This window comes from Watersipora subatra, chromosome 5 (assembly GCF_963576615.1).
Source record: "Watersipora subatra chromosome 5, tzWatSuba1.1, whole genome shotgun sequence".
Classification (NCBI taxonomy): Eukaryota; Metazoa; Bryozoa; class Gymnolaemata; order Cheilostomatida; family Watersiporidae; genus Watersipora; species Watersipora subatra.
In genome coordinates, this window is record NC_088712.1 from 54,665,466 (window position 1) to 54,684,198 (window position 18,733).

At 33.0% G+C, this 18,733-nt stretch overlaps 1 protein-coding gene across 1 annotated transcript in view; it reads left to right on the forward strand.

The window, feature by feature from the left end:
• LOC137396214 (disheveled-associated activator of morphogenesis 2-like) overlaps window positions 1-18,733 on the forward strand; it is a 76,559-nt gene that overhangs the window by 56,319 nt on the left and 1,507 nt on the right. The window contains exons 20-24 of the mRNA XM_068082395.1: window positions 272-486; window positions 1,390-1,451; window positions 2,419-2,614; window positions 4,499-4,669; window positions 7,688-7,820. Of these exons, the coding sequence (XP_067938496.1) occupies window positions 272-486; window positions 1,390-1,451; window positions 2,419-2,614; window positions 4,499-4,669; window positions 7,688-7,820 (777 nt within the window). The remainder of the gene's footprint in view (window positions 1-271; window positions 487-1,389; window positions 1,452-2,418; window positions 2,615-4,498; window positions 4,670-7,687; window positions 7,821-18,733) is intronic.

Consider the following 18,733-nt stretch of genomic DNA (forward strand, 5'->3'; position numbering starts at 1 on the left):
AAAAGAGGACATGCAATGTTACCTTCTCTATATTACTCTTGGCTTCTTCTCTCCGCTATGTTACTCATGTTCGTCATAAGGTTAGGCAATGCGAAATCTATACTTTAGCCTTTCAGATTTCTTGGCATCCTCGTGTGTTATAACACAATTGAATATTGTTCAGTTTGGGATATATTTTACTTGTGACACGCTATTGATTCGTCTGGCAAACACATTATCGAAAGTTTCACCTCAATACAGAACCTCATCTTAGAACCCTTTAATATTTCAGATATTCTAGAAGCTTCCAAACAGCTGTATGCATCTCGAAGAATTCGAAAGCTTTTAGAAATTGTCCTCGCATTAGGCAACTACATGAACAAGGGGAATAGAGGCAATGCATTCGGTTTTAAGATTTCGAGTTTGAATAAGATACACGACACCAAGTCATCTGGAGACAGGGATGTTACTTTCCTTCACTATCTTGTGCAGCTCTTTGACAAACAGGTATTTTCTCTTTTACACTATGCCAGCATATGTAGGGTAGCTGAAGTGTTTGTGCACACGAGTTTGTGAGATTTTGTATTCGTGAGAATGTGCAGATAATATGGATTTGGAGTTATGCGCACGTTCAGTTACTGTGTGATAAAAAATAAGGAATTCTACGCCAGAGATCCTACTGGCACATTTCTGTCTTAGCAACACAAACAGGAACGACTCAAGCGTGAAAAATGTTTAAAATGGAATAGTTTGCGCTGCATTTTTGGGCATCATTTGCAAATGCCATTTCTGTCTTTCGTGAGCATAGAACAATTGTAAAAACTTTTGATTAACAAATCTCACCCGATTCGCTTAAATTGTTTATTCTTTTTCGTTTTTGCATGTTTGCTATGCATCTTTTGTATATGCATTATTGCAGTTTCTGCACACAAGTATTGCAGCATGCTATGCAGTATTTATTTAGTAGTTGTCATACTTTTTTGGTTACATCCTGCATTATACAACTATTTGCTAGTTTAATCTCAAAACGCATTACCTTCTCAAATTGGAAGTTAGACGAAAACATAGTTCCACTAAATGACTCACTGAGCGAGTGGATGGTGCATTTTATTATTACTAGACATGGTAATAGTTGCTAGTAAATGTGGTTACACGTGCACATAGCTTACCGGGCAGTTGATCTTGCTAAGGTAAAATCTTGAATATTTACATACATTAAATATTAAATTTAATAAAGACATGGTCAACATCGGTGAGATGGACAAGGATAAATCATCCTGAGCCTTGGTGGTAAAGTGTCTCTTTTACATTTGACTGGTGTCATGAAGAGTTGTCTTCTCTGTTCACTGGCAACAAGTGTTTCTATAACTGATATTTTCCATGCTACTATGTATAATAAAATAATTGTAGTTCCCAGAGATGGCAAAGTTGGAGTCGGAGATAGCCCAAGTCCGAGCTGCTGCCAAAGTCAGGTAGGGTTGTCTCTTGTTAGTTGCTGATCATAAAGTACTTTCAGTTACTTCACGTTCGAGTATCCATCTTGTCATTACAAGGTATTCTAGAGTCATTTTGTCAAGTTATTAAACTTCAGAGCTAACGCTTAATTTATGTGTTCTTCCTGTAAATCATGTTAAGAAGTTATTTATTTTTACAATGAAGTAAATACAATTATTCTTACTAAACATACAGCTGTTCAATACAGGCTGTCTCTAAGGTAAATACAATTATTCTTACTAGACATACAGCTGTTCAATACAGGCTGTCTCTAAAGTGAATACAATTATTCTTACTAGACATACAGCTGTTCAATACAGGCTGTCTCTAAGGTGAATACAATTATTCTTACTAGACATACAGCTGTTCAATACAGGCTGTCTCTAAGGTGAATACAATTATTCTTACTAAACATACAGCTGTTCAATACAGGCTGTCTCTAAGGTGAATACAATTATTCTTACTAAACATACAGCTGTTCAATTCAGGCTGTCTCTAAGGTGAATACAATTATTCTTACTAAACATACAGCTGTTCAATACAGGCTGTCTCTAAGGTGAATACAATTATTCTTACTAAACATACAGCTGTTCAATACAGGCTGTCTCTAAGGTGAATAAATTTTAAAGTGGTTACTAGATGAGCTGGATTTGAGTGCACAAAATACTGAGAAAGGTTGCACAGTAATTCCTTTGGTGCAAATATCGGCAGCAACTATAAATAGAATGCTACTCTTCAGAAATAATAAATATTTTGGTTAAACCACTGAATAGATATAAGTCCAACAAGATAAGTTCTACATAAGCTGCTGCTAACGCAATCAATATATTGGAAAGTCTTTCGTTTTGCTCGTCATTCATTTTATTCCCAGCGCATCTTAACTTTTTTTCTACACTCCTCAGAAACTTTTGATGTCTTTTTAATTGTGTCTGTTACCCTTTACAGTCTACCTGACCTAGAGTCAGAAGTACGAAAGCTTGGCAAGGAGATGAAGGAGATAGAGAAGGAGATATTATATCAAAGGAACCACAAAACAAATGATCCTAACGACAGATTTATTCAGGTCATGTCTGACTTTGTGACTGTAGCCAGCTACAAGTACTCAGAACTAGAGGAGAAGTTCAAGGAGATGCAGGAAAGGGTAAGTCGCAGCTGGGGTTTCTGTCGTGCAGCCTCAAACGTCGGTTGCTGATATCTCCTGCTGACTAGTTAATGTCGGTGGAACTCATCTTGGAGTGAGGCAAGACAGCAGCCAAACACTGGTGACAATAGGATACCGGGGAAGCCTACGTCTTTAGACACAGAAATTTTGGAGACAGATCCTTTATATTCATGATATCTTAACTTTGGCTCTCAAAAGCTGGTGGTTCTATCATCTGTTGTCAAGGCAGTGAGACACCTAACCAAGTTCATGAAACTACAGTGCAATAGAGCTCTCACTATCAGCTTCAGTTTGCAATGAGCTTGTGAAGATCGTAATAACATTCACATAGTCACAATCTACGATAATCCTCAGTCATACCATGACTTCTTGTCTATGGTATTCGATAATTGTGCTACATGAATTGTAAGGGTGAGCTATGTGGATTGTTATATAACTTTATTTGGCATCTCCAAATATTATCTCCAAAAATAAATGTTTTTCATAAAGTTCAATTAAAAACATAATTTCAACCGACGAGAAAAAATGTGACAACATGTTGGACGTTAGAGAAGGGATTTGATATATGACCCTGAAATACTTGAGCAATTAGTTCAATGTAGTGGTGAGGTTATATTAAGTATGTTGGTAGGATGGAAAAGTAAGCACAGTGCACCCTCAGGATACAATTACACCGATATACGATTTTTTCACCTTACGAAGTTAAGCATGATGATTTGTTTCACCTCACTATACGAATCTTATTTCGCCATACGAATTCAACCAAGTTCTTGCCCGAGTTCAAATTTGGCAGTCGGCATGCTTATTACATACATCAAAATAACAAAGTTGCCGAATTTTTGTTCGCCAAAAACATTTTCACAATGCCTGAAAGAGATACAATGACCAATTTCTCTCAATTCAGCATTTCTTGTGTGTAAAACAGTAATATTTTCTACTTAAACATGGAGCAAAGTTGGAGTGGCAATCCCTTCAAACAGAAGATGATCGGTCAGACAACTCCCATTAACTTGCGAACAAAAATTCACTTCATTTCAAAAACAGCTCTGTTCGGGTTTTCTTGCCGAATTAGGTTGAAAAAGGTTTTAATGAGATCTGCTAAAATTATATTGAAACCAAAGACAGAAACTAATGAGCGATAAAATTTTAGTGATAAAAGTTGCAATTAAGTAAAATAGTTGAAAATACATACTAAAACTTATCTTCAAGTATGTGTTTAGTAAGCTCAACTTATTTAAAGAGAATTCAAATTTTATGTTATACGTATGTCTGTTTTGAAGATAACTCTCAACGGTACATACCGCTCATTGTAACGTTACATTTTAATGCAGATCATAACCAATAAATACACTAAATATACTAAAGTTACTGTAGGTAACTATAATTACTAAGGCTAACATACTATTTTGTTACTAATTTTTAATATGTACAATACTTGTATAAAATTTTTAGGATTTTTACCAGGGATGTTTGCATTATATAATTACTATGGTTTTTATACCCCACCATACGATTTCTCATCAAACGATGCCAACCCTGTAACGGATTAAAATCGTATCTTGAGGGTGCACTGTAGTTGTCTTTCCTCTGATAATGATGCTTGTTCAAAACAAAAAGGTCAAGCGTGTAATTTGGACAAGATCTTTTAAAGATTTTATGACCATAAACAGAGCAAAAGTATTTGTGTAGCTACGAAAAATGGCGAGTGTATAGATGATGTAATAACCAGCAGAACATGTTAGATATGAAGGTATTATCTACGTGCATTAATGAAGAGTCTCAATTCATAGTTTGGACATGAAGACTAAAGGTTTCTCAGGCTGTCAGCTTTGGAATGCATGTAATGTGTCAATGTTGTTGTAGTACACCAAGGTCACAACACTCTTTGGAGAGGACCCGAAAAAGATGACACCTGATGAGTTCTTTGGCATTTTCGACCAGTTTTTACAGAGCTTCAATGAGTCAGCTGGCCAGAACAGAAGAAGGCAGAAGAAAAAGGAGGAAGAATTGAAAAGAATGAGAATAGAAAGTCAGGTAGACTCTCTCGTTCATCTTCAGTCTCGCTACTTTAAACTCGCTCATGCTTGTTTACAAAAGAGCATCTTCCAGCGTCTCAAGCAAAGTTGGCAAATCTAAAATTTATTTATCAATAAACTTGTTTTAACATAAAATTTCCTCATTTAGTTTGATCACTTTATTAATGCTGGGATTTCTAATTTTAGTTGTTTCTATGAACTATGAAACTTCTCACGAACGAAATAGATGACGGTTGAGAGCTTGGTTCATATAAATGAACAATACTATACAATAATTATACAGCCAGTCATACTATGATAAGCATGGCTGGTTGTATGGTAATTTATCTATATATATATATTTCTCAAACTTGGTCGTATGCGTAATCGTGTGTTCGTCGTCTTGATTGTCCAGCTATAGCTATTATTTTAGTACAGTGCCCACACTTTAAGAAGCCCCGGTTAGGAAATTTTGATCTAAGGCGTTATCATATTTGATATACCATAACCACACGCTAATTATTTTAACACAGTGCCCACACGTTACGATGCCCCTGTTAAGAAATTTGTTTTCGTAAGGTTCTATTATCATGTATGGGGTCAAGGCCAATTCTTCTCACGCGGACATTTATAGGAAGAGCTTCGACATTCTCTCTCTCCGTTCAGTCAGACAAAGACAGTACGATTTCTCATTTTTACATTTGTGCCAACATCGATTGTGTAGTTGTTGTTGTAGTGTTTTGTGTAGTTAAAATAAATTAAGAGAAAAAATATTAACAATTGTGAAGGTTTTCAAACTTTGTCAAACAACTGTAACTTTCAAACTTCATACCATGAGGAAAATGTTTTGTGCAGGTCAAATAAATTTAAAAAAATAAAACAACTATAAAAGGGTTTAAATGTAAAATAATAAGCAAGTAGGGGAAGGCGGGGTAATTTGTGCCGTTTTTCGGTTTTTGATGTATGTACTAATGTCTTTTAGCTCTTTTCACCCAAATATTTTTCTGTATGTAGTTTAGTATGTTCCCTAAGAAGATATATCAATCAGTTTGAACAAAACTTACAAGGTGACGAAGGATACTATTTCCTATAAAACCTTATTAATGGCACAACTTACCCCAAATGCGGTGTAAGTTGTGCCATTGCCTCTTTACTCAACTTACCTCCCAACGCCGGGTAGCACAGCTAGTATATATAAATCTCAATGTTTGTCTTGTGTTGTCCATGTGTCCAGTTATAGCAATTAAAATCATTCACTAAAGAGTCTTTCTGCACTAGATTTGAACTTGCAACATTCAGATCGCAAGTCTTCAAACATGCGCACGTAACCTCTAGCCGTTCTTATTCTTATTAATACTTTTACCATTCTCAAAGCTCTTACGGTATCTATCCTTGTTGCGATTGCGTACGCTAAATATGCTTGCTTTTTTTTAATTAATTAGGGGATATTACCTATTGCGTTTCTTTTTTTTTAATTTTTAAAGTATTTTTATTACCATTACCAATTTTAAATTGCAATTGCAATTGCAAATTGCTTAGTTTAGAAGATTTATAATGCCTAACAATTATAAATTTTAAATGAATTACTTTAAATTGTAAATTTGAAATAAGTCATTTAAAATTTCATGACGCCATCAATTTCTGGTTATTCCTAAAACAGTAAAAGCTGAAAACTTTTAACATTCAGTCAGACAAAGTACCCTCATGCACTTCACTGCGATACGTTTGTACTAGTGTTGAGAGATACCAGTATCACTTTGAATACAACGAGCTTCTGCTGCAACAGTAACCTTTTTATACACACGCTTCTATGTATTCAATGTTATTATTAATTCAACATATTTACGATTTTTATTTTGTTTTCTCAGTTTGTATTAACTGTATCAGTATCAAATAATTTTTCATCGCACTTTCATTGTAACAGACTTTCTGTATAGACATTACCTGCTAATTATTTCACATTTAGAGTTGTTTTATCTTTTCTCTCAGTTTATTTGAACTGCCAAAAACATGTTTCTCATGATTTGAAGTTTAAAAGTTAGAATGGTAAAGGTTGTATATGTTAAATAAAAATAAATTTGTGTGCAAAGACTCTTTTATTACCTAGGCAACGCCGGGCATTTACCTAGTCCATTATACAACAGAGCCATTTGGTAGGTCTTGACAGAATAAGCAAAAGTACACATCAATAAATTATTCATTTAATCTGTTAAATGTTATATTAAAAAGAAAGGTTTCAGCATTGAAGTAAACATGTTTTTGGCTGAGTACATGTATGCGTGGTTTTATATTTCCTATCCATAGAAATATGTAATCGGGGTAAATGATAGGCATTCGAATTCCAGTAGGATAATTCTCACAATTTATTGAGCATTTCAGCGGTTTTTGTCATCATGGGGTAAACGACAACCAGGTCAGTTACTGTCCATTGATAGTAGCTAAGCACACATGCGGCATTATATCAGTAAAAGCCTTGACCTCGAGATTCTTATAAACATTTAAGTTTTTTTAGCTGCAATAACTGAGTGCTTGCCTTATAGCACACATCGGTTTATGCTAAAATGCTTATTAAATTCATTCCTTTATTGTCGATATTGCAATATCTGTGTCAGTCACATAGTTTCTTTAGCTCTATGTGGCTGATACAGTGATTAGTTTTACTTAGTTATCTGACTTACTACGAATAACTCTGGTATTTGATAACTCCGTGTTTATAGAAGCGATTACCAAATTGGTCACATGCTGCTAAAAGCAGCATGTAGAGGATAAATCCAAATTTATAGATTCCCATAGAACTAAACGAATGCTTGACACATGCCCTGTTCCTCAAAAAACCTTATTTCAATACTTTGTCACTAGAAGAATCGACAGCGCTCTAAAGATAACTGGGCAGCGTGTTAAATCATGAACGATATAAGCACCTCCATTATTGCCAGAATGCTGTTTGGTGACAGATATAGTTAGTTTTGCCTACAGTACCTCCTCCTCCTCCGTTAACGGAAGAGTAGAGAAATATCATGTACTGTGCACTATGCAGATGAAAGCAGAGAGAGAACGACGGGCCAATGAGAGGAAGTCCTCCAAGAACGTGAGTAAAGCAGGAACCAATGAGGACACGGAACCCGGTGGAAAAGGAGAGTTTGATGACCTCATTTCTGCTCTCAAGACAGGTATGTGATATTGTAATTCCTTGCTCTGAAATAATATATTAGATGGGACAGGACGTTATTTTTAAAGCTGCACTCTATACAGAGCAACCCTGGGAAGCAAATTTAATTCTTTTGCTGAATACTATAACAAAACTATTGCACTAAAAAAAGATGCTCTTCTTTATAAATTTCAACACTTGTATTTGATAAATGACTAGAATGCGGTAAGTAGTTGGTGAAAACATGTTAATAATTGTAAAATAACAGTATTTATCCTAGAGCAATTAGTAGTTGTGAGAGTCACTTGTAAATGTATTTATTCTAGAGCAATTAGTAGTTGTGAGAGTCACTTGTAAATGTATTTATTCTAGAGCAATTAGTAGTTGTGAGAGTCACTTGTAAATGTATTTATTCTAGAACAATTAGTAGCTGTGAGAGTCACTTGTAAATGTATTTATTCTAGAATAATTAGTAGCTGTGAGAGTCACTTGTAAATGTATTTATTCTAGAACAATTAGTAGCTGTGAGAGTCACTTGTAAACGTATTTATTCTAGAGCAATTAGTAGTTGTGACAGTCACTTGTAAATGTATTTATCCTAGAGCAATTAGTAGTTGTGAGAGTCACTTGTAAATGTATTTATTCTAGAGCAATTAGTAGCTGTGACAGTCACTTGTAAATGTATTTATCCTAGAGCAATTAGTAGTTGTGAGAGTCACTTGTAAATGTATTTATTCTAGAGCAATTAGTAGCTGTGACAGTCACTTGTAAATGTATTTATCCTAGAGCAATTAGTAGTTGTGAGAGTCACTTGTAAATGTATTTATTCTAGAGCAATTAGTAGCTGTGACAGTCACTTGTAAATGTATTTATCCTAGAGCAATTAGTAGTTGTGAGAGTCACTTGTAAATGTATTTATTCTAGAGCAATTAGTAGTTGTGAGAGTCACTTGTAAATGTATTTATTCTAGAGCAATTAGTAGTTGTGAGAGTCACTTGTAAATGTATTTATCCTAGAGCAATTAGTAGTTGTGAGAGTCACTTGTAAATGTATTTATTCTAGAGCAATTAGTAGTTGTGAGAGTCACTTGTAAATGTATTTATTCTAGAGCAATTAGTAGTTGTGAGAGTCACTTGTAAATGTATTTATTCTAGAGCAATTAGTAGTTGTGAGAGTCACTTGTAAATGTATTTATCCTAGAGCAATTAGTAGTTGTGAGAGTCACTTGTAAATGTATTTATCCTAGAGCAATTAGTAGCTGTGAGAGTCACTTGTAAATTTATTTATCCTAGAGCAATTAGTAGTTGTGAGAGTCACTTGTAAATGTATTTATTCTAGAGCAATTAGTAGCTGTGAGAGTCACTTGTAAATGTATTTATTCTAGAACAATTAGTAGCTGTGAGAGTCACTTGTAAATGTATTTATTCTAGAGCAATTAGTAGTTGTGAGAGTCACTTGTAAATGTATTTATCCTAGAGCAATTAGTAGCTGTGAGAGTCACTTGTAAATTTATTTATCCTAGAGCAATTAGTAGTTGTGAGAGTCACTTGTAAATGTATTTATTCTAGAGCAATTAGTAGCTGTGAGAGTCACTTGTAAATGTATTTATTCTAGAACAATTAGTAGCTGTGAGAGTCACTTGTAAATGTATTTATTCTAGAGCAATTAGTAGTTGTGAGAGTCACTTGTAAATGTATTTATCCTAGAGCAATTAGTAGTTGTGAGAGTCACTTGTAAATGTATTTATTCTAGAGCAATTAGTAGTTGTGAGAGTCACTTGTAAATGTATTTATTCTAGAGCAATTAGTAGTTGTGAGAGTCACTTGTAAATGTATTTATCCTAGAGCAATTAGTAGTTGTGAGAGTCACTTGTAAATGTATTTATTCTAGAGCAATTAGTAGTTGTGAGAGTCACTTGTAAATGTATTTATTCTAGAGCAATTAGTAGTTGTGAGAGTCACTTGTAAATGTATTTATTCTAGAGCAATTAGTAGTTGTGAGAGTCACTTGTAAATGTATTTATCCTAGAGCAATTAGTAGTTGTGAGAGTCACTTGTAAATGTATTTATCCTAGAGCAATTAGTAGCTGTGAGAGTCACTTGTAAATTTATTTATCCTAGAGCAATTAGTAGTTGTGAGAGTCACTTGTAAATGTATTTATTCTAGAGCAATTAGTAGCTGTGAGAGTCACTTGTAAATGTATTTATTCTAGAACAATTAGTAGCTGTGAGAGTCACTTGTAAATGTATTTATTCTAGAGCAATTAGTAGTTGTGAGAGTCACTTGTAAATGTATTTATCCTAGAGCAATTAGTAGTTGTGAGAGTCACTTGTAAATGTATTTATCCTAGAGCAATTAGTAGCTGTGAGAGTCACTTGTAAATTTATTTATCCTAGAGCAATTAGTAGTTGTGAGAGTCACTTGTAAATGTATTTATTCTAGAGCAATTAGTAGCTGTGAGAGTCACTTGTAAATGTATTTATTCTAGAACAATTAGTAGCTGTGAGAGTCACTTGTAAATGTATTTATTCTAGAGCAATTAGTAGTTGTGAGAGTCACTTGTAAATGTATTTATTCTAGAGCAATTAGTAGCTGTGAGAGTCACTTGTAAATGTATTTATTCTAGAACAATTAGTAGCTGTGAGAGTCACTTGTAAATGTATTTATTCTAGAGCAATTAGTAGTTGTGAGAGTCACTTGTAAATGTATTTATCCTAGAGCAATTAGTAGCTGTGACAGTCACTTGTAAATGTATTTATCCTAGAGCAATTAGTAGTTGTGAGAGTCACTTGTAAATGTATTTATTCTAGAGCAATTAGTAGCTGTGACAGTCACTTGTAAATGTATTTATCCTAGAGCAATTAGTAGTTGTGAGAGTCACTTGTAAATGTATTTATTCTAGAGCAATTAGTAGTTGTGAGAGTCACTTGTAAATGTATTTATTCTAGAGCAATTAGTAGTTGTGAGAGTCACTTGTAAATGTATTTATCCTAGAGCAATTAGTAGTTGTGAGAGTCACTTGTAAATGTATTTATTCTAGAGCAATTAGTAGTTGTGAGAGTCACTTGTAAATGTATTTATTCTAGAGCAATTAGTAGTTGTGAGAGTCACTTGTAAATGTATTTATTCTAGAGCAATTAGTAGTTGTGAGAGTCACTTGTAAATGTATTTATCCTAGAGCAATTAGTAGTTGTGAGAGTCACTTGTAAATGTATTTATCCTAGAGCAATTAGTAGCTGTGAGAGTCACTTGTAAATTTATTTATCCTAGAGCAATTAGTAGTTGTGAGAGTCACTTGTAAATGTATTTATTCTAGAGCAATTAGTAGCTGTGAGAGTCACTTGTAAATGTATTTATTCTAGAACAATTAGTAGCTGTGAGAGTCACTTGTAAATGTATTTATTCTAGAGCAATTAGTAGTTGTGAGAGTCACTTGTAAATGTATTTATTCTAGAGCAATTAGTAGTTGTGAGAGTCACTTGTAAATGTATTTATCCTAGAGCAATTAGTAGTTGTGAGAGTCACTTGTAAATGTATTTATCCTAGAGCAATTAGTAGCTGTGAGAGTCACTTGTAAATTTATTTATCCTAGAGCAATTAGTAGTTGTGAGAGTCACTTGTAAATGTATTTATTCTAGAGCAATTAGTAGCTGTGAGAGTCACTTGTAAATGTATTTATTCTAGAGCAATTAGTAGCTGTGACAGTCACTTGTAAATGTATTTATCCTAGAGCAATTAGTAGCTGTGAGAGTCACTTGTAAATGTATTTATCCTAGAGCAATTAGTAGCTGTGAGAGTCACTTGTAAATTTATTTATCCTAGAGCAATTAGTAGTTGTGAGAGTCACTTGTAAATGTATTTATTCTAGAGCAATTAGTAGCTGTGAGAGTCACTTGTAAATGTATTTATTCTAGAACAATTAGTAGCTGTGAGAGTCACTTGTAAATGTATTTATTCTAGAGCAATTAGTAGTTGTGAGAGTCACTTGTAAATGTATTTATCCTAGAGCAATTAGTAGCTGTGAGAGTCACTTGTAAATTTATTTATCCTAGAGCAATTAGTAGTTGTGAGAGTCACTTGTAAATGTATTTATTCTAGAGCAATTAGTAGCTGTGAGAGTCACTTGTAAATGTATTTATTCTAGAACAATTAGTAGCTGTGAGAGTCACTTGTAAATGTATTTATTCTAGAGCAATTAGTAGTTGTGAGAGTCACTTGTAAATGTATTTATCCTAGAGCAATTAGTAGTTGTGAGAGTCACTTGTAAATGTATTTATTCTAGAGCAATTAGTAGTTGTGAGAGTCACTTGTAAATGTATTTATTCTAGAGCAATTAGTAGTTGTGAGAGTCACTTGTAAATGTATTTATCCTAGAGCAATTAGTAGTTGTGAGAGTCACTTGTAAATGTATTTATTCTAGAGCAATTAGTAGTTGTGAGAGTCACTTGTAAATGTATTTATTCTAGAATAATTAGTAGTTGTGAGAGTCACTTGTAAATGTATTTATTCTAGAGCAATTAGTAGTTGTGAGAGTCACTTGTAAATGTATTTATCCTAGAGCAATTAGTAGTTGTGAGAGTCACTTGTAAATGTATTTATTCTAGAGCAATTAGTAGTTGTGAGAGTCACTTGTAAATGTATTTATCCTAGAGCAATTAGTAGTTGTGAGAGTCACTTGTAAATGTATTTATTCTAGAGCAATTAGTAGTTGTGAGAGTCACTTGTAAATGTATTTATTCTAGAGCAATTAGTAGTTGTGAGAGTCACTTGTAAATGTATTTATCCTAGAGCAATTAGTAGTTGTGAGAGTCACTTGTAAATGTATTTATTCTAGAGCAATTAGTAGTTGTGAGAGTCACTTGTAAATGTATTTATTCTAGAACAATTAGTAGCTGTGAGAGTCACTTGTAAATGTATTTATTCTAGAGCAATTAGTAGTTGTGAGAGTCACTTGTAAATGTATTTATCCTAGAGCAATTAGTAGCTGTGACAGTCACTTGTAAATGTATTTATCCTAGAGCAATTAGTAGTTGTGAGAGTCACTTGTAAATGTATTTATTCTAGAGCAATTAGTAGCTGTGACAGTCACTTGTAAATGTATTTATCCTAGAGCAATTAGTAGTTGTGAGAGTCACTTGTAAATGTATTTATTCTAGAGCAATTAGTAGTTGTGAGAGTCACTTGTAAATGTATTTATTCTAGAGCAATTAGTAGTTGTGAGAGTCACTTGTAAATGTATTTATCCTAGAGCAATTAGTAGCTGTGAGAGTCACTTGTAAGTGTATTTATTCTAGAGCAATTAGTAGTTGTGAGAGTCACTTGTAAATGTATTTATCCTAGAGCAATTAGTAGTTGTGAGAGTCACTTGTAAATGTATTTATTCTAGAGCAATTAGTAGTTGTGAGAGTCACTTGTAAATGTATTTATTCTAGAATAATTAGTAGTTGTGAGAGTCACTTGTAAATGTATTTATTCTAGAGCAATTAGTAGTTGTGAGAGTCACTTGTAAATGTATTTATCCTAGAGCAATTAGTAGTTGTGAGAGTCACTTGTAAATGTATTTATTCTAGAGCAATTAGTAGTTGTGAGAGTCACTTGTAAATGTATTTATCCTAGAGCAATTAGTAGTTGTGAGAGTCACTTGTAAATGTATTTATTCTAGAGCAATTAGTAGTTGTGAGAGTCACTTGTAAATGTATTTATTCTAGAGCAATTAGTAGTTGTGAGAGTCACTTGTAAATGTATTTATCCTAGAGCAATTAGTAGTTGTGAGAGTCACTTGTAAATGTATTTATTCTAGAGCAATTAGTAGTTGTGAGAGTCACTTGTAAATGTATTTATTCTAGAACAATTAGTAGCTGTGAGAGTCACTTGTAAATGTATTTATTCTAGAGCAATTAGTAGTTGTGAGAGTCACTTGTAAATGTATTTATCCTAGAGCAATTAGTAGCTGTGACAGTCACTTGTAAATGTATTTATCCTAGAGCAATTAGTAGTTGTGAGAGTCACTTGTAAATGTATTTATTCTAGAGCAATTAGTAGCTATGACAGTCACTTGTAAATGTATTTATCCTAGAGCAATTAGTAGTTGTGAGAGTCACTTGTAAATGTATTTATTCTAGAGCAATTAGTAGTTGTGAGAGTCACTTGTAAATGTATTTATTCTAGAGCAATTAGTAGTTGTGAGAGTCACTTGTAAATGTATTTATCCTAGAGCAATTAGTAGCTGTGAGAGTCACTTGTAAGTGTATTTATTCTAGAGCAATTAGTAGTTGTGAGAGTCACTTGTAAATGTATTTATCCTAGAGCAATTAGTAGTTGTGAGAGTCACTTGTAAATGTATTTATTCTAGAGCAATTAGTAGTTGTGAGAGTCACTTGTAAATGTATTTATTCTAGAATAATTAGTAGTTGTGAGAGTCACTTGTAAATGTATTTATTCTAGAGCAATTAGTAGTTGTGAGAGTCACTTGTAAATGTATTTATCCTAGAGCAATTAGTAGTTGTGAGAGTCACTTGTAAATGTATTTATTCTAGAGCAATTAGTAGTTGTGAGAGTCACTTGTAAATGTATTTATTCTAGAGCAATTAGTAGTTGTGAGAGTCACTTGTAAATGTATTTATTCTAGAGCAATTAGTAGTTGTGAGAGTCACTTGTAAATGTATTTATCCTAGAGCAATTAGTAGTTGTGAGAGTCACTTGTAAATGTATTTATCCTAGAGCAATTAGTAGCTGTGAGAGTCACTTGTAAATGTATTTATCCTAGAGCAATTAGTAGTTGTGAGAGTCACTTGTAAATGTATTTATTCTAGAGCAATTAGTAGTTGTGAGAGTCACTTGTAAATGTATTTATTCTAGAGCAATTAGTAGTTGTGAGAGTCACTTGTAAATGTATTTATCCTAGAGCAATTAGTAGTTGTGAGAGTCACTTGTAAATGTATTTATTCTAGAGCAATTAGTAGTTGTGAGAGTCACTTGTAAATGTATTTATTCTAGAAAAATTAGTAGCTGTGAGAGTCACTTGTAAATGTATTTATTCTAGAGCAATTAGTAGTTGTGAGAGTCACTTGTAAATGTATTTATCCTAGAGCAATTAGTAGCTGTGACAGTCACTTGTAAATGTATTTATCCTAGAGCAATTAGTAGTTGTGAGAGTCACTTGTAAATGTATTTATTCTAGAGCAATTAGTAGCTGTGACAGTCACTTGTAAATGTATTTATTCTAGAGCAATTAGTAGCTGTGACAGTCACTTGTAAATGTATTTATCCTAGAGCAATTAGTAGTTGTGAGAGTCACTTGTAAATGTATTTATTCTAGAGCAATTAGTAGCTGTGACAGTCACTTGTAAATGTATTTATCCTAGAGCAATTAGTAGTTGTGAGAGTCACTTGTAAATGTATTTATTCTAGAGCAATTAGTAGTTGTGAGAGTCACTTGTAAATGTATTTATTCTAGAGCAATTAGTAGTTGTGAGAGTCACTTGTAAATGTATTTATCCTAGAGCAATTAGTAGTTGTGAGAGTCACTTGTAAATGTATTTATCCTAGAGCAATTAGTAGCTGTGAGAGTCACTTGTAAATGTATTTATTCTAGAGCAATTAGTAGCTGTGAGAGTCACTTGTAAATGTATTTATTCTAGAGCAATTAGTAGCTGTGACAGTCACTTGTAAATGTATTTATTCTAGAGCAATTAGTAGCTGTGAGAGTCACTTGTAAATGTATTTATCCTAGAGCAATTAGTAGTTGTGAGAGTCACTTGTAAATGTATTTATTCTAGAGCAATTAGTAGTTGTGAGAGTCACTTGTAAATGTATTTATCCTAGAGCAATTAGTAGTTGTGAGAGTCACTTGTAAATGTATTTATTCTAGAGCAATTAGTAGCTGTGACAGTCACTTGTAAATGTATTTATCCTAGAGCAATTAGTAGTTGTGAGAGTCACTTGTAAATGTATTTATTCTAGAGCAATTAGTAGCTGTGAGAGTCACTTGTAAATGTATTTATTCTAGAGCAATTAGTAGCTGTGAGAGTCACTTGTAAATGTATTTATTCTAGAATAATTAGTAGTTGTGAGAGTCACTTGTAAATGTATTTATTCTAGAGCAATTAGTAGTTGTGAGAGTCACTTGTAAATGTATTTATTCTAGAGCAATTAGTAGCTGTGAGAGTCACTTGTAAATGTATTTATTCTAGAGCAATTAGTAGCTGTGAGAGTCACTTGTAAATGTATTTATTCTAGAGCAATTAGTAGTTGTGAGAGTCACTTGTAAATGTATTTATTCTAGAGCAATTAGTAGCTGTGAGAGTCACTTGTAAATGTATTTATTCTAGAGCAATTAGTAGCTGTGACAGTCACTTGTAAATGTATTTATCCTAGAGCAATTAGTAGTTGTGAGAGTCACTTGTAAATGTATTTATTCTAGAGCAATTAGTAGCTGTGACAGTCACTTGTAAATGTATTTATCCTAGAGCAATTAGTAGTTGTGAGAGTCACTTGTAAATGTATTTATTCTAGAGCAATTAGTAGTTGTGAGAGTCACTTGTAAATGTATTTATTCTAGAGCAATTAGTAGTTGTGAGAGTCACTTGTAAATGTATTTATCCTAGAGCAATTAGTAGTTGTGAGAGTCACTTGTAAATGTATTTATCCTAGAGCAATTAGTAGCTGTGAGAGTCACTTGTAAATGTATTTATTCTAGAGCAATTAGTAGCTGTGAGAGTCACTTGTAAATGTATTTATTCTAGAGCAATTAGTAGCTGTGACAGTCACTTGTAAATGTATTTATTCTAGAGCAATTAGTAGCTGTGAGAGTCACTTGTAAATGTATTTATCCTAGAGCAATTAGTAGTTGTGAGAGTCACTTGTAAATGTATTTATTCTAGAGCAATTAGTAGTTGTGAGAGTCACTTGTAAATGTATTTATCCTAGAGCAATTAGTAGTTGTGAGAGTCACTTGTAAATGTATTTATTCTAGAGCAATTAGTAGCTGTGACAGTCACTTGTAAATGTATTTATCCTAGAGCAATTAGTAGTTGTGAGAGTCACTTGTAAATGTATTTATTCTAGAGCAATTAGTAGTTGTGAGAGTCACTTGTAAATGTATTTATTCTAGAGCAATTAGTAGTTGTGAGAGTCACTTGTAAATGTATTTATCCTAGAGCAATTAGTAGTTGTGAGAGTCACTTGTAAATGTATTTATCCTAGAGCAATTAGTAGCTGTGAGAGTCACTTGTAAATGTATTTATTCTAGAGCAATTAGTAGCTGTGAGAGTCACTTGTAAATGTATTTATTCTAGAGCAATTAGTAGCTGTGACAGTCACTTGTAAATGTATTTATTCTAGAGCAATTAGTAGCTGTGAGAGTCACTTGTAAATGTATTTATCCTAGAGCAATTAGTAGTTGTGAGAGTCACTTGTAAATGTATTTATTCTAGAGCAATTAGTAGTTGTGAGAGTCACTTGTAAATGTATTTATTCTAGAGCAATTAGTAGCTGTGACAGTCACTTGTAAATGTATTTATCCTAGAGCAATTAGTAGTTGTGAGAGTCACTTGTAAATGTATTTATTCTAGAGCAATTAGTAGCTGTGAGAGTCACTTGTAAATGTATTTATTCTAGAGCAATTAGTAGCTGTGACAGTCACTTGTAAATATATTTATCCTAGAGCAATTAGTAGTTGTGAGAGTCACTTGTAAATGTATTTATTCTAGAGCAATTAGTAGCTGTGAGAGTCACTTGTAAATGTATTTATTCTAGAACAATTAGTAGCTGTGAGAGTCACTTGTAAATGTATTTATTCTAGAATAATTAGTAGCTGTGAGAGTCACTTGTAAATGTATTTATTCTAGAACAATTAGTAGCTGTGAGAGTCACTTGTAAACGTATTTATTCTAGAGCAATTAGTAGTTGTGAGAGTCACTTGTAAATGTATTTATCCTAGAGCAATTAGTAGTTGTGAGAGTCACTTGTAAATATAAGAGGCTAATCTTATAATTTACGAGAACTAAATTGCACTAGTTTTAGAAAGCAGGGAAAGTCTTTACCATTTTATTTTTAAATAAATTGGACTATGAAATAAATTGCATACTAGTCATTAAAGATAGAAATTATTTGTTTTCATATTAAAATTTTAGATAAAACTTTAATTTAAATGTCAAACTAAACTTCAAATTCATCTCAAATTCGTAAAATTCTCAATTTATTTTTATCATTACTATTATAAATACAAGCATAGTTTCAACATTATACTATTATTTCGATCTGTTGTTCTTAACATGTGTTCAATCGAACTCTAGGGGTTCGATGAGGTATTCTGAGGGATTTGGTGAAGGTAGAACATGCTATTGCATTTACTGATATGATATGTACATTAGCATCTACCAAAAGAATCGATGAGTGTACTCATGACATTTGTTAGATTCAGTACCTTCAACAAGGTTAGGAACCACTGCTATAAAGTTAATGTTCAGTTATTAAAAGTAAATCTATGTTTCATTAGACGAGTGCTTAATTTTGGCTGTAATTACTTTCATAAACATGAGAAACAGCTTTAATACTATATTGTTGTATCGAGTGAATGTCTGTGAATCCTATTGGGGCCATTTCATTGTTTCTTCAGTAACTATTACTGCCATTACAAATAACATACATGTTTTACATAATTCCCATAAGAGTGAAGTTTTTTTGTGTAGTAAAAGTAACAGCTCAACGTCTAAAAAGCAAAATATTTCTTATACTTTTAGCATTTATGGCAGAAAATGATTTATTGACAGGTTCAAATTTACATAGATATGTTTTACTCCAAACAATGGATGTGCAAAACGACAGCATAGTAAAGAATAACACAATTTTATTTTTCAACCTGATGTTGAGCAAACCATCTCAATGGAAAGTTGGAGCTTGTGTTGTGCATATAACATGGTTCAGTAGATGGCA